This window comes from Phascolarctos cinereus, unplaced genomic scaffold (assembly GCF_003287225.1).
Source record: "Phascolarctos cinereus isolate Bilbo 61053 unplaced genomic scaffold, phaCin_HiC Scaffold_5;HRSCAF=322, whole genome shotgun sequence".
Taxonomy (NCBI): Eukaryota; Metazoa; Chordata; class Mammalia; order Diprotodontia; family Phascolarctidae; genus Phascolarctos; species Phascolarctos cinereus.
The window spans coordinates 149,387,503-149,403,845 of NW_027555958.1; the positions used below are offsets into that span (position 1 = coordinate 149,387,503).

The window sequence follows — 16,343 nt, forward strand, 5'->3', positions numbered from 1 at the left end:
TGGAAGACCACGAGGGAAAACATCCATTAATGTTTTAACAATTAAAAGTTTACTTAGGATCATCATAATCAACAAAGTTTTCAGAGGGGAGAGCATGCAAAGAAAAAAATCTATTCACATGAAACATTTATCCAGATATAAGTTTTCTGTGAGAAAAGTTGTTCTCAAACTTTTCCCAGTAGCTTAGTCACCAATTGAAACGATGAAAAATGTTAAAAACAGAGTTAACATAAACAGAACTGTCAGGAAACTAGTACAGAAAGAAAGAAAATCTCCCTCATTTGGGGGGAGGGAATAACTTTAAAAATATTTAAGTGGCTAAGTATACTTGATGAAGTTAAGGATTTAACATGACATTGCTCTTACCTCAGAAATAAACCTCAGTGAAAAAGAATGGGTTGTCATGTTTATCACTTGATATGTGATAGGTTTATCTTCTATAAATAGCTGCACACAAACTCGGAAAATGAGATGCTGAGAAATCTTCAGCCCTTCAGGAGACAGCCTAGCTTTAGGTTAGATAAAGCTCACCATTTCAAACTCCATTCTCTATGATTAATGGAGTATAGAATTCAAATCAAGGCAATAACCTTTGTTTCCAAGGCCCTAAAGTGAAATCAGATCCTGGCATCTCATTCTTTAACATCCCTTCAACCGCTGCTTAACTAATAGTCAGCAGTCACTTAGTGCGTTCAACCATGGAAAGAATTTGTCAGAGTCAAAGAAGGAGCTCCATCACCTCCTCAGACCTTGAAACCAACACAAAGCTGTTTGAACTCTAGTATTATAATACTTTGATTAATGCTAGAGGTTTATCTCCCCAGCAATAAAAAGCTAACCCTGAAGCTTTATTTTAAATGCTGTCTGTTCCTACTGTCCTCACCTTGATGGCATTTTTCTTTGATATAATACAGTTAATTAAACAATGGAATTTTATGCTTGAGTTCATCTATGTAATCTACCACATGCCTCCCAAGTCCACAGCATGAACTACAAATATGATGTGATACAAAAAGAGCAAAGTTCTCTTCTATTTCTGATGGACTGCAGTCCACCAAAACTAGCCATTCTGATCTTCTGTTAGTAGTTTTTATCCATGATTTGGCCTCATACCTTTTTCTCCCTAGTTATTCCTGTACCCCATATTTAGTTTTCTTTATGATTCTGGATTATTTATCCATAACTTTAACTTTGTACTTAAGAACTCTCCAGTGATTCTGCTCTGATAATTGAATTGACCTTTGGGTGGTTGAAATGGAAACATTAGTTGTCTTGAAGATTTGTAAATAAATAGCATACCACAAGCAGGCAAGAAAGGCATGATAAAGGATTACAGTTCATATGTAGGAGTAGTTAATGCAAAATAGGAAAGTTAGGAGATCTATTATCCAGGAATGTTGTTTTCAAGAAGATATTTCCTAACAGTTACTTCCTAAATATATTGCTCTGTTTTAATCCCCTTAGTATGTTTGTCCTACTGAAAGGAGCCACTAAGGAGCAGTCTTTTAAAATTGGTCAAGAGATTGCTGAAGCTGTTACTGCTACCAACCCTAAACCAGTAAAATTGAAGTTTGAGAAGGTAAGAAGAAATCTATTCTCATGCAACACTCATATTCCCATAGGAACAACAGATATCTAATTTAATAGACCTAGTTTCAGGATCATTCATATGTATCTCTAAAACTTTAAAACATTTAAAAAATATATGTTCTTAGTATACTTTTTGTCTGCATTATTTCAGTGGTGCTTTTATATAGGCAAAAATCACATTATAGGACTAGAGCTTAACATGAATGTTACCAAAAAAAATCGCTGCTGTGCACTGAACTATAATAATAGCTCACATTTATATAGCACCTTATGGTTTACACAACACTGAGAAAAAAATGGCACTCCTTGCTCTCAAGGACCATATAATCTAATAAGAGATTAACGTATGTACAAGTTATTACTTTATACAATAATATATGATAAGTGCCGTGTGGGTGATGTAGGGAAATACAAAGTACAAACAGAAGGAGAATCAGAGATCACAGCAGGCTGAGGTGATCAGGGAATAATCATACAAGAGATGGAAAAGAACTTGGGCCCTGGGGAGTGGTTAGGTTATCAGTAGCCTGAAGTGGATTAAAATCATTATTGCCACTGCTTGGGAAAGATCTTTGTAGGGCAAAAGGCATTCCAGGAAGAAGACAAACTAAGGCAAGAAAGCACTATCCATTGTAGAAGAGCAAATATTCCAAATAGTAAGCTAGAGTTCCTGTGGAGGAAGAATGGGAGTTAAGACTAGAAAGCTTACCCATTTGGGGCCAGATTGTGGGGGACAAGGAGGGACAGAAAGCCAGACTGAGTAATTTGCTTTTTGTCAGTGGGGAGCCATTAAAAATGAACTATTGATCATGGGAGTAACATATTCAAAGCAGTGCAAGTGGAAGACTGTCATGATGGTAGTACAGATTGGAATAAATAACAAGACAGGTGCTAGGGAAGCCTGTTAGGAGGCAATTGCAATGACTCAGGAATCAAGTGATAAGACTCTGAACTGGGGTGATGGCAAAACAGTTAAAAAGAAAGGAATGAATGGAGAAGACATTTTTAAGGAAGAATCAGCAGCACATAGTGATTAATTGGGTTCCAGGAATGAAGAAGAGGGAGAAACCAAAGATAAGATAATTAATAGAAATGAGGCAGAAATGGAGGAGCTGTTTTAGGAGTTAATGAGTTCAGTTTTTGTATATGTTGGTTTTAAAGTGTAGGCCAGAAATGCAGATGGACATATTCAGCAAACTACTGTAAATGTAGGCCTCAATGTTAGATGAAAAGACAGGTATGAAGCTAAAGATATAGGAATTATCCACCAAAAAAGTATTTGAAGCCATAGAAGTAATTAAATCAGTGATGAAAAAAAAGTATAGAGACATAAGAGGTTTCTAAGGGCGTAACCTTGAGAAAACACCCACATTTGAGAGACAGAAACAAAATACGTATATATAAAGATACACAGAAAAAGTGATTTTAAAATTCAGGAAGACAACAAGAAGAATGTCAGGGAAGCCACAGGAAGAAACAGTTTAAAGAAGGGGCTGATCAGCAATGTCAGATGCTATGGAGAAGTCAAGGAGAATGACTTACAAGAAAAGCCAACTGAGTTTAACAATTAGGTGGATATTTGAGAGAGCAATTTCAGTCTCATGAGAGGTCAGAAGTCAGTTCAAGGGGTCGAGGATAGGTATTTGAGGAAATGGAGGCAACAAGAATAGAATATTCTTGGGACAAATTTGGTGAAAAGTATGGAGAGTGACAGCACAGTAGCTTGAAGACAGTGATAGAGCTGAAGGAATATGGGGGAGAGGAAGAAAAGAGGGAGTTAAGAGAAAGCAATGCAAATTTGTAGGCAGACACCAGGAGAAAGGAAAGGAAGGCAGTCACGTAGGAGAGAGGATATTTGTTAGAATAAGTTCCTGTAGGAAGCCAAAGGGAATTAGATGAAGACCACAAGGAATAGGAGCTGGCCTTGGCCAAAAGGAAGGATACATTCTTCACTGTAACAGGAGGAAATTAATTCTGATACTTGGATATAATCTTCAAAATGTTTACTTAACTGGCTTCCCAAGTACCTCAGAATAATCGTTGCCTTGTATATTTTGTGAAATTTGATCATAAGGCACTCTACTGTGCATGCATCTGACTGTAATCCACATTTTTAGATTCATATTGGATCACAGATTTAGAACTAGAAGAAACCTCAAAAGCCATCTTGTCCAGTAGCCTCCTTTTGCTTGCCCAATGTCACATGGGTACTAAATAGTTTTTTGATGGAATAGAAACATAATTTTTGAAACAAGATGGCTTCCAATGGGAAGAGAATAGTGTAAGAAGGCATTTTGTTTTTCTCTGTAGGTATATTTGCCCTGTGTCTTGCAAACCAAAAAGAGGTATGTGGGTTACATGTATGAAACACTGGATCAAAAGGACCCTGTATTTGATGCAAAAGGAATTGAGACAGTTAGAAGAGACTCCTGCCCTGCTGTTTCTAAGGTAAACACTGGCTAGCTTCTCATCCTTTGAAGATGATGTGGCAGAGCAGACAGCTTGCTCATGAAAGCCAAACCACCACTGCTGTTGTTCTTGGTCATAAATAACAAGAAGGGCCTAGAGCACTGAATCATTCTATGGGGAATGCAAGTTTCATTTTAGCCATTAAGTCTCATTTTCTCTCACACCTCATCTTTTACTAGAGCTGCTGAAGAATAGCAAAGCAGCTCCTCATTTTACTGCCCATCCTCTAATGGAAGGATCAATGAATAGTAAAATTTCTAAAACATTGCGGAAAGGAGGAAAGAAGAGAAATTAGGGGCCTACAATATTCTCAGCCCCCAAATGAGTGAGAGCTGATTGCATTTGTATTTCATAAGCAACTACAAATAAGATTTCTATGCTACAGCAATTGAAACTTTACAAACTTCTCAACCATTTTAAATCTTAATTACTTTTCAGTTTTTTCCCCCACCCAGCTTAGTCTCTGAATACTGCTTCTAAATCAAGTTAAACTGGTGTTCTAATACAGTATAGTACTATCCACAGCAAGGTACATGAAAACATTAAATGCATACTGAATTGTAAACCATTTTTATTTGTTAATGTGTGGAGACAAGATATAGTTCAATAACTTAGTAGAGCTGAGTTGCTAAAAGATACCTTAAATATCAGAGTGAGAATGTCAGAGTTGTAAGGGACCTTGGAAATCTACCTACTCCAATCCCTTTTTTTAAAACCATCATCTATTCTTTCTCCTACCTGGACACAAAACTACATCTCAACCTAAATCAACCCCATGCCTTGTGTGTGTGTGTGTGTGTGTTTTATTTCGGCTAGGCATTAGGGTTAAATGACTTGTCCAGGGTCATACAGCTAGTAAGTATCGTGTCTCAGCTCAGATTTGAACTCAGGTCCTCCTGATTCCGGAACCAGTGTTCTATCTACTGCACCACCTAGCTGCCACTATGTGTACATATTTTGAATAAATTAATTATCCCACATTTTTAATATTGACAGGCCCCAGGACATAGTAATAAGATGCAGAACCTTTCACTTGTACTGGTTTAAACTTAATCCAGGTCTGTTAATAAAGGCTGATATTATCCAGTGAGTTGTTTATTGTTCTTTGTGAAATAAGTTTAGTTTCCACCAAATATATGTCCAATTCAGAAGTCTTTATCCTACCACTAATTTTCCAAGACTGCTAAAAGACCAAAGACTGAATAAGCAGTGAAATTTGACATTCTCCTTCAGTGCCTTTCTGTATCAGAGTAACACCAGTACAAAGATGCAAAGATGAAGAATTGCAAATGTATGAAGTCAAGCCAAATTTCTTATGTCTCCATTATGTCAGCTCTCTTATAAAAACCTATGAGTTTTTCATTGTTTAGGCTCTGTTTCTGATCACACTGAAAATTTCTTACAGACATCTCATTCTAGGTTGATTTTTATAAGAAGTTTTGTGTTGATTTTTGTCACTATGAAAGGGAAAAACAATTTTGAAAATTCTAGTAATTTTTCATACAGATAGTATGTATGACAGATTAAGTAATTTGACAACTTACTGAGAATTTAAATTATAATTGATATATAGTGTATGAAGAATATATCCCTAACCAAAAGTATGAAATGGTGTCATAACACATTTTATCTTCTTTTTAAGATACTTGAGCGATCTATCAAGCTGCTATTTGAAACAAGAGATATAAGTCAAATTAAACAGTATGTTCAGCGACAATGTATTAAGCTACTAGAAGGGAAGGCCAGCCTACAAGATGTTATCTTTGCAAAGGAATATAGAGGGAGTTCCTCTTACAAACCTGGAGCCTGCGTGCCAGCTCTTGAGCTTACAAGGTAATGATTATACGTGGCAAGGGATAGAACAGCTGTTACTCTTTATCTCAGAAGACAGTGTCACATAACAAGAGTTGGGTACCAAGTATTGCTCATAGGTGCTAAATAAATGAATAGAAATCCTGTCTAGAGGTTAGTGTTTCACAGCAAGTATCAAAAGCCCTTCAGAGCTTGGCCAAAGGTACAAGCAGAGATATCTTCTCACCCTTTTGCTTGAGTCCCCAAAAAAAGAAATAGCTTCCCACTCTACCTATGCATTCACTGCCTGTATAAGGTCTGGAGAAGCACTGTGCAGGTGGCCTCTCTTTATTTTGTGGGAAGATCACCCTTTTTGTTATTCCTATTGGCAAATTGACATGCTGAATTCGAATGGAAGTAATTTATAGGCTAATGTAGAATCTGTTTCTTTTATATGCTTCACAACAACATAACTTGATTATTTTAAAGCTTTTTCAGATGCATAAATTTCTCTACTAAGGCATTTGAGAAGGTTGCTTCGCTTTCTGAAATAAGAAGGAAAAAAAATACTTGACATTTACATTTACATTTAAATACATCATCTCATTTGATCTTTGCAACAAGCAAGTTAAACAGGCCAAATTCTCAGTTGACGTTTATCATTATGTTTATGGTATTTGGAACTTCCTGTTATAGTAATTCTCACTGACATTGACTAACATGTTTTAAGTCAATTGATATTGTAAAGTGTGATTTCTTAAGAGCTTTATTTTACAGGTAGCCATGCCTTTCGATGGACACAGCTAGGTGGTGCAGTAGATAGAGTACCAGGTGTGAGGTCAGGAAGGCTCATAATCCTGAGTTCAAATGTAGCCTCAGATACTTACTAGCTGTGTGACCCTGGGCAAGTCACTTAACCCTGTTGGCCTCAGTTTTCTCAAATCTGTAAAATGAGCTGTAGAAGGAAAAGGCAATTCACTCTGGTATCTTTGCAGTAAAACCCCAAATCAGGTCATGAATAGTCAGACATGACTAAAACGACTGAATATTAACAACAAAATGCCCTTCAAGAGACTCATGTCCAAAAAAAATTTAAGTTATGTAATACAGAATAATACATGATGAATGCATATGAAGAGTATAGAGAAGTGAAGTATTTTTTGTGAAGTCTTGAGGGGAAAAGTCACTAATGACTTTGGTCAGAGATTTTTTTCAGGAAAGAAGTAGCTGAAATATAGAATCTAGAGCTGGAAGGGACCTGAGGAAGCGTCTAGTCCAGCAGTTCTAAAGCTCTTTGGCTTTTAGATCCTCTTTAATGACTGAGGCTTGGGAGTTGAGCAAAGATGGGGAATAAAAGCAGGGATTCACTTGAGCTCTCCCCCAAACCCTACCAAATAAGTTGCCCAAAATGACTCTAAACAAATTACATAGCAGAACCCACAGAAAGACAGAGTGAAACAAATTTCCAGCCCAAGACAACCTAGATGGTCAATGGGAAAGGTCTGTTGTACTGGGCTGGGAGAGGAGTACAATCCAGTGTGGGCCACGCCTGCGTAGACCTGGCCCTAGTGGCCTGGAGCAGGAGTCAAGGGACTGAATCACTGGCAGTTTCCAAACTTCTCAATCCACAAACACCAAAGACAACTTAGAAGGTCAGTAGGAAATTTCTGTCGGACCTGGGTGAGAGATGAGTACCTACCTGCCAACCCCAGCCTCAGCACAGCCCCAGGGGGAGGCAGAGACAGCAGAAGTAGCAGTGGCAGCGGCTGCTTCCAGAGATCTTGGGCCACAGACAGTGAGGGGATTGAACAACTGAATAGAAGATTACAGGGATCTCTTTGGTGGTACTGAGGCAAGATTCTGTTGCTTTGCCCATATTTGGATCTGGGTCACAGCCCTGTGTGACAATCCTAGGGCAAGGAGGAGGAGCACTGGCATAGCAGAGCATGTGGCAGCAGTGGTGAGGCAACCCTCTTCACAGTTCCAGGGCAGAAAAGAGTGCTTATGGTCACTCACAGACTAGAGCACAGGCCAGGAGTGGAATAAATATCTCTTCTTAGATCATACCACCTTGGAAGAACTGAAAACTTGCAGGCTGTAGATGTATCTCTGAAAAGAACTACATAAAACCCCTGAGGCTTGGGACAATATGCCCTACACCCTGGAAGCAGAGCCCTACCTTAACAAAGAGTTAAAAAGTCAAGTAATTGGCTGGGAAAATGAGCACACAGTGGGCAAAATGAGCACATAGCAGGGAAAAAACTCAAACTATAGACTCTTACTTTGGTGACAAAGAAGATCAAAATATACACTCAGAAGAAGACAACAGAGTCAAAGCTCCTACATCCCAAAGCCTCCAAGAAAAATATGAATTGGTCTCAGGCCATAGAAGAGCTCAAAAAGGATTTTGAAAATCAAGTAAGAAAAGTAGAGGAAAAATTGGGAAGAGAAATGAGAGTGATGCAAGAAAATCATGAAAAAAGAGTCAACAACTTGCTAAAGGAGACCCAAAAAAATACTGAAGAAAATTAAAAGACTGAGGATCCTAAAAGACTGTTGTCTATGTGGTTCTATCTAACGATATTTAACTATATTCAGAATTAAAACATCTTGGGTTCTGTTTTAGTAAGGCATTGAACTTCATGAGGTCCAAGTTCTGAAGAACATATTATGCTTTTAGAATATTTTGATATTTTTACCAACATACATTTTGTAAAATGCGAAACACAGCTCCTCTTTTTATTTTTAACGAAAGAAAAATCTGAAACACAAATCATTTAAATCAATTATGTAATCTTTTGTCTTAAAAAATTATGCCTTTAGTTAATGTAACTTTAGGTTTTAGTTTGCCAGACTTCAAATATTTCCTTATTTGAAGTTGTCTCTTAATAAAGCAATCACAACATATAGTATACAAAACAATTATTGGAATAGGTTTTCACTATGAAGTCTAGACTAAACAGTGGGTATTGTCTGCTTTCAGTGATTAGATAAATTATGGCTTTGAACCTAGAAAGTATAGTTTAGTTCTCTTTTAAAATTATTAGTGAAGAGTTTTTAAAAATCTTTTAACAAGCACTTACTGACTTTTATTTCATGGTGAATGTTTAACATATAAAGCTTAATTCTGTGCAGCTCATTCGCCAAATACTGGTACTGGCTACTTACAGTAAATGCTGTGTGATGTGCTGCAAAACATTATCAACTTGCTGCTTGATGTTAGGTTTACATTGAATTAGACTTGTGTTATTATAGTACTTTTTTGTGCAAAGATTTATCATGTCTTTTGGAAATGTTGAGGAATGTCTATAAGTAATTATTCTGCCTCTTCAGTGGTCAAAGTCATAACTGTTAGATATTGTACCTGATACTTTTGTGGTTTGTCTTTATCATCATATTTCTTTCATCTGTTTCATTTTAAACTGACTTTACATAAAATAAATAAAAATGGAAAGCAATTTAAAAAAATCTTTGTAGGATTAGGAAAATAGTTTTTGGTTTTGTTTGTTTTGGGGTTTGTTTTGTTTTGTTTTTTAAGGCAGTTGGTGTTAGATGACTTGCCCAGGGTCACACAGCTAATAAATATCTCAGGCCAAGATTTGAACTCAGGTCCTTCTGAGTCCAGGCTAGGTGCTCTGTCCACTGTACCACCTAAATGCCCCAGGAAAGTAATTTTGACCTCAAAGATCACCAGATATTCCCAGACCATACTTTAAGAACCACTGATCACATCCAGCCCTGCTGCTTTACAAATGAGCAAGCTGAAGATCCTAGGACGACAAGTGTCTTGCCCCAGGTCACAAAAGCAGTCATTGTCAAAGCCAGAATTTGAACCAAGCCTTCCATTTCCAGATCAGTGCTTTCTCCCACTACATTATAGTTGGGTTTAAAAGGACATAGAGGTATTCAGGGCACTTTAGGACTAGAGAACATTGTGACAAAAGGTATCTATTGTAATACAATTTGAGGGGAGCATATATATTACCTGGAAGAAAGTGATATGAGATAAGGGATGGTTAAAGTGAGGCCAAAGCATGAGAGTGACATTCCTTGAATGTGAAACAAGAGTTTGAATATTATTCAGTAGGTAAGAGGGAGCTGTTAGAGGATTTTGAGCAAAGAAGTGACATAAACAGTCTGTGCATAAGGAGTAAGCCCCAAAGGGTTAGGATATTACCTAGTATCTGTGAGAACTAGGTAGTGCAAAGGGAGTAGCCCACATTACTTCCAAGTTTTTTGTAAATTCTTTAAAGAGTTACATTTCTGACTTGGGAGAGGTTTGCTTTTCTAGGATACCACACCTTCATGTTTAGCTATAGTACCTTACTTAAATTCAGTAGTTTTTGCAAAGTGAGTGTATACATTTGTATATTCTTTTAAACAGGAAAATGCTTGCTTATGATCGACGCTCTGAACCACGAGTGGGAGAGCGAGTACCATATGTCATCATATATGGCCTACCAGGGATACCTTTAATCCAGTTGGTAAGGCGGCCAGTTGAGGTCCTACAAGACTCCAGCCTAAGGCTGAATGCAACCTATTATATTACAAAGCAGATCCTTCCACCCCTGGCAAGAATATTCTCACTTATTGGTATTGATGTCTTCAGTTGGTACCATGAGTTACCAAGGGTAAGTGTATCAGGTATTCATTAGAAGTTCTTATGAAAATGAAAGTGATGTTTATCTGAAATTACAGAAGCAAAAGCAGATAGGCATTTTGCAAATTCTAATGGATTCTGATCATGTAAATGAAAACACTGGCATGTCCGAATTGCTTAAAAAAGGAAAATTGGAATTTTCTACAAACCACTTTTCAGGTTCTTCCAGGTTGCCTTGATGGCAGAAATGTTAAAATAAAAGATTCACTGAATAGGAAATAGACTTAACTATTGGATAGCTATACATGAAGTCTTTAGTAATAGAAAATATGAATGTAGGAATGAGAAAATGCCTTTAAAATGGGCAAAATATGCTGTATTCATTGTGAAGTATTGTGATGGAAAAGGATCACATGCAGCATAGGTTTTTAGAAAAGGAGACTTAACCTTAATGGGTTCATTAAGGGTTCACTGGAATAATGAAATAAAAAGTTTTTCCTAGCAATTCATTAATGTAACACATGAGATGATTTTCCTTAGAACTACAGTGGGGTTTGGTCTTTTTAACTAATGAATAAGACTGTCAATTATTCCAAGTCATTTGGCTTAGAAAATGTTTGTGGATTGACCGTACTCTAGGATTCTCTGTATAACTTCTGTGCATGAGTTCAGATTACAGAAAGTAGATGGAATGAAGCAGGCTATTAACCTAAATCTTGTTTTACTTCTTTAACTCCTTAGGTTTTCAGCCTAAAGTATAATAACTGTGAAAAGTTCTGTTTTGGGGTTGCTTGACAGAAAACTTGAAGTAGTCATCCATAATCTTACCAATCAATGAGAGGTTATGGATTATTGCTTCAAATCACATTGCTTTGGTGGACACTAATTTTTCAGCAGTGTTTGTTTCAAGTGTATCACTATCATGCATGTAGAGCTGATAACATTTGTGGAAGATTGACTTAAAACTCATTTGCAAATATTTGGTTAGAGGCCTAAAAAATAGCTCAAAGAAGGATATGAAGTACTGTTAGTATAATGTTATTTTCAACTGTAAGAAAAGTAAAAGCAATATTATTGTGTTACATATTATGTATTACATAGTGTGAATTACATATAAGCAAGTTGTATGGGAACACAACACTGCTAATTAAAATTAAAATATATTGGGCTCATCCGGTCATAATTTTTAAAATATAATGCATTAACCTTTGTCCCTCACTCCCTAAGATGGAGCCTGAAAATTATTTCATACCCTTTTCTAGTCTTGTTTCCAGTGGCCCATCCTTTGCTATGCTTCTATAAATATTCAGGCACTCCCATGAGTACCACCTCTTTGAGGTGACACACACCTTCGTATCCCAACCATATAGTTTACTGGCAAGCAACCATTTTAGTCTAGAGCAGTAGTTCTGAAGATATGGTCTAGGGTTCCCCGAGATTGTTTCAGGGATCCGTGAGGTAAAAGCTGTTTTCATAGTAACACTAAGATGTTTTCATATCTAAAATGGTAAATATTGATAGATATAACCATAAACCAAATCTCTTTGGCATTCTCAATAATTTATGAGTGTAATGTGGTCCTGAGATCAAAAAGTTTAAGAACTGCTGATCTAGAAAACTGCAGTCCCTGGAGATGTACAGAACCTATTATTACCATGACTATGGTAAACTGGTAACTAGGACTAGAACTATTGATCTCCCTAGTGTAACTGGTTGAGATTCATTCATTCTGAATTTGTCTGTTTCCAGATCCAGAAAGTTACCACCTCCTCCTACAGTGAACATGAAGGCAGAAAAGGCACCATCTCACAATATTTCACTACCTTACACTGTCCTGTGTGTGATGAATTAACTCAGCATGGCATCTGTAGTAAATGTAGGAGCCAACCACAGCATGTGGCAGTGGTTCTCAACCAGGAAATTCGAGAGTGGGAACGTCAACAAGAACAGCTGGTAAAGGTAACAGATCCAGAATCTGAAATAAGCATTTTCTTCCATGGCAGTTGAATCAACTCAGAAGCAGAACACAGCATATTTATTTCAATTCAACAAGCATTTACTAAATGTGAGGCACTGTGTTAAGTGCTCGGCACGTACTATATGCCAGGCACTATGCTAAGTGCCCCCAGGGACTTAAATACTATTCAGAGTAAAGAGGAATGTGGGATACAAGTACATAGAAAATGTAATATAAAATACATACAGAGTAATTTGCAGTGGAGGGCACATATCTAATATGAAGACATGGGGGTCCATAGGTCACACTGGAAGGATAGAATGGAGTAGGACATGAATGTGATGGGAAGAGTGGAATAAACTAGAAACTTTGTATCTTTGGAGTATTCAAAGCTGAATTAAAATATAAGTAGTAGTTAAATCTGTTTTATAATTAGCAGCCATCCTCATGAGAAAGACGATGGAATGATATTAAGTCCTAGAACTTGGGCTGAAATTACACATATCAGCAGCCGCATTAGTGTATATTGACACTAAAGAAAAATATTTTTGCATCTGCTCAGATATACCACAGTATTGAAAGAATCCAAGAAAAAAGGTCTAACTGCCCTCTTCAGCTCACCATGTGCTTCACTGCATAGTTTTCCTGTGGAACTACTTCAAACATAGAAAGCTAGTGATTCCACTAGGTCAGATTTCTACAGAGAGAACCTTTCAGGTCCGTAGTTTGGAAAAATAACATCAATAAAAAGACGACAACAAAAAATTTTTTTGTTGTAAATTAGAAGTAGTGGTCTGATAGAAAATGATCACAAATTTAAAATATATACAGAAAATATTTCATTTAAGCATTAGGATATTTTATGTAGGATTTAGATTTGAAAAGTTGTGCTTTAAAGTCTTACATATTAATACTATAAAGTGGATAATGTGAAATCACTCTAGAATAATAAATCAGGGACAGATTATGATGAATTCATAAATGGAAAAAGAGAACTTGTATTCTTTCACAGAGGCAGTAGGGAGCCGTTAATGTCTCTTGAGTGGGAGAATGACACAGTCAGACCTATACTTTAAGAATATCAATTTGGCAGCTGTGTGAAGGCTGGATTGGAGAATAAAACACACAGACTCTTTGAGTGATTGGCTCAACAATAGACTAGCTGTACATAAAGTGGTTCTCAATAGAAAATGTGAATAAAGGAAAGACAAAGTGCCTTTAAATGGGCAAAATGGATTGAATTTGTTGCAAAATAACACGATGGCAAAAGATCATAGGCAGTATGGGATTTTGGAAAAGGAGCCTTAATCTGTTTAATAACTTCACAGGGAGGCCAGTTAGGAAACTGTTAAAAGTAGTCCAGAAGAGAGGTGATGATGACTTGGACTAGAGTAGCAGTTGTGTGAATAGAGAAGAGCTGCATGTAAGAGATACTGTGGAGTTAAAAGCAGCAAGATTAAGCAACTACTTCCTCGTTAATATGGAGTTTGGAGAGGGGGTAAAGGGGTAAGCAGTGATAAGAGATACTAAGGAGTCAATGTTTACTCCAGTCTTGTGAACCTGAAAGACTTGCCCTGAGCAAAGATAGAGAAGTTAGGAAGAGAGATAGAGGCTTAGGTAATGAATTCCATTTTGGACATGCTCGGTTTGAGAGGCCTATGAGATGTCTTCATGGAGATTTCTTCTCTTTTTTTTATGTATTTTAATTTTCAGCATTCACTTTTATAAAATTTTGAGTTCCAAATTTTTTCTCCCTCCCTTCCTCTCCTGCCCTCTCCCCAAGACTGCAAGCAATCTGATATAGGGTATACATGCACAATCACATTAAACATATTTCCACATTAGTCATATGGTGAAAGAAGAATCAGAAGAAAAGGGAAAAACCACTTGGTGGAGATTTCTAGCAGGAAGTTTGTGATGCTGATCTAGGTCAGGATGAACATGAAAGCTTGATGTAGATTTGAGAGTCGTAATCTACATAGAGATGATTGAGTCCATTAGAGCTGATGAGATCACTAAGAAAGATTATAGAGAAAGAAGAGAAGAGGGGCCGAGACAGTCCTGGAATTCACTCATGCACAGGGGATGGACATGGATAAGGATCCAACAAAGCAGACTGAGAAGGAACAGTCAGACAGTGGGAGAACCAAGAAGTGGAGGCACAAAAACCCAGGGAGGAGAGAATATTCAGGAGAGAGAGTGGTCAATAGTGTCAGATATTGCAGAGTGATAAAAAAAAGGATAAGGACTCAGAAAGGACCATTGGGATTTAGCAATTAAGAATTCATTAGTAACTTTGGAGATAGCAATTTCAGTCAAATGGTGGGTTTGGAAGCAAGCCTACAAGAAGAAATAGGAAATATGTGAGAAAGTGGAAGCAATGAGCAAAAACAGGTTTTTCTGAGAATTTTACAATAAGGGAGAGAGGAATATAATGTGATATTTTCAGGGGGTGGCAGAGTCCAGTGGAAGTTTTTTAAGGATGTAGGAGATTCTGAGTATGTTTGTAGCTAGTGAAAAAAGAGAGAAGGAATAATTGAAGGAGCAAGCTCGTGGAGAAAATGAGGGGATAAAACCAAGAGTACAAGTAGGAAAAAAGAGCCCCCTCCAAGACTGCAGGCAAAGGAGAAGACACTGGGGGCGTGATGTTGAAGGGAGATAGATTGACAGACAGTAGTACTCTATGTGCCATGCACTGTGCTAAGCAGTAGCAATGTGAAAACAAGAAACAAGATGTCCCTACTCTCAAGGAGTTTACACTCTAATGAGGGAAGACAGCACATAAGGAGGGAGGAAAGGTGGAAGGCAGGGGAAAGGGAGAATGGGGTGCTTGGCTCAGGAGAAGGCAGCCCCTGAGGAGAACGAGCTCAGGAGGGAAGGGAGCAATGTGGCTGATATGATGATATGGACTCACCAGTCATCAAATTCCTCTCAGGATGGAGCCATTGCAGGTGGAGGGTGTGGTGTAGCCATTGTGAAAAATGAACCTAGGAGGAAAGGGAATAGTGTGCCTGGACTTAGATATGGTAGTTCCAGGGAAGGCCATAAGGAATAGAATTAGGAAGAAGAAGGAGCTCATTATGAATAACCTCAGTTTTTGTGGTAAAATATAAGACAAGGTCTTGTGCTGCCTGGAGGAAAGGGGGATATAGGGTAGGAAGAAAGTACAGAACTATGTTGTGAGAAATGTGATTGATAAGGAATTGATCAGGGAAGAGTAAAAGGATTTCCAAACAATAGTGAGGGCCCAGTTGAGTTTAGATAACCTAAATATGGCACACACTGTTGTGTGACTTGCTTCAGCTGTTGGGGGAACAGAGGCAGTGAAAGGTTAGGGTATGAAAAGGGATTTGTGGTGATAGGCAAAGGAGGCAACAGTATAAATTTGAACTGCCTAATGTATAGCATCATTATGAGGATCATATCTTTAGGAAAAAAATGAGGCCAGAATAAGGGTGATGGTTTGGGAAAGAAGCATGAGATAGAGAGAATAGAAGTTGTTGTGAGTACAAAGAATGTATTTTAAGAGGGGCAAGACAGATACAGAGAGAGACAGAAAGGAGGAGGTTATGTCCAGATACTTGTAGTAATAAAATCAAGGGTATAACCATAGCTGTATGTGGCTAAGGTGTAGTAAGGATGAAGATCATGGGCTTTGAGTTGGTTGAATTGGGGAGCAAGGGTGTTTGAGGGGACACCAAACTGCCTGAACAAAGCAAAGTGACTACAGTTTGTGCTGCCTGAAAATTCTGGGACTCTTAAAAGAATGTTAAGTCGAGTTTAATCAGGACATCGCAACTATAATAATCAGATTATTCCCTCACAAGTGGTATGGTTAGGGAAGCACCATTGTTCTTTGTACCAACACAACCATTTGTCTAAAGTTGTTTAGCTGTCCATACCCATTTTTCTTGATTTTTAAGTTTATGATTAATT

General features: G+C 37.6%; 1 protein-coding gene across 1 annotated transcript in view; it reads left to right on the forward strand.

Annotated features, from left to right (window-relative positions):
* Positions 1 to 16,343, forward strand: part of REV3L (REV3 like, DNA directed polymerase zeta catalytic subunit) — a 253,112-nt gene that overhangs the window by 230,664 nt on the left and 6,105 nt on the right. Inside the window, 5 exon segments of the mRNA XM_021008089.2 lie at positions 1,465 to 1,579; positions 3,901 to 4,038; positions 5,702 to 5,892; positions 10,235 to 10,481; positions 12,200 to 12,409. Of these exon segments, the coding sequence (XP_020863748.1) occupies positions 1,465 to 1,579; positions 3,901 to 4,038; positions 5,702 to 5,892; positions 10,235 to 10,481; positions 12,200 to 12,409 (901 nt within the window).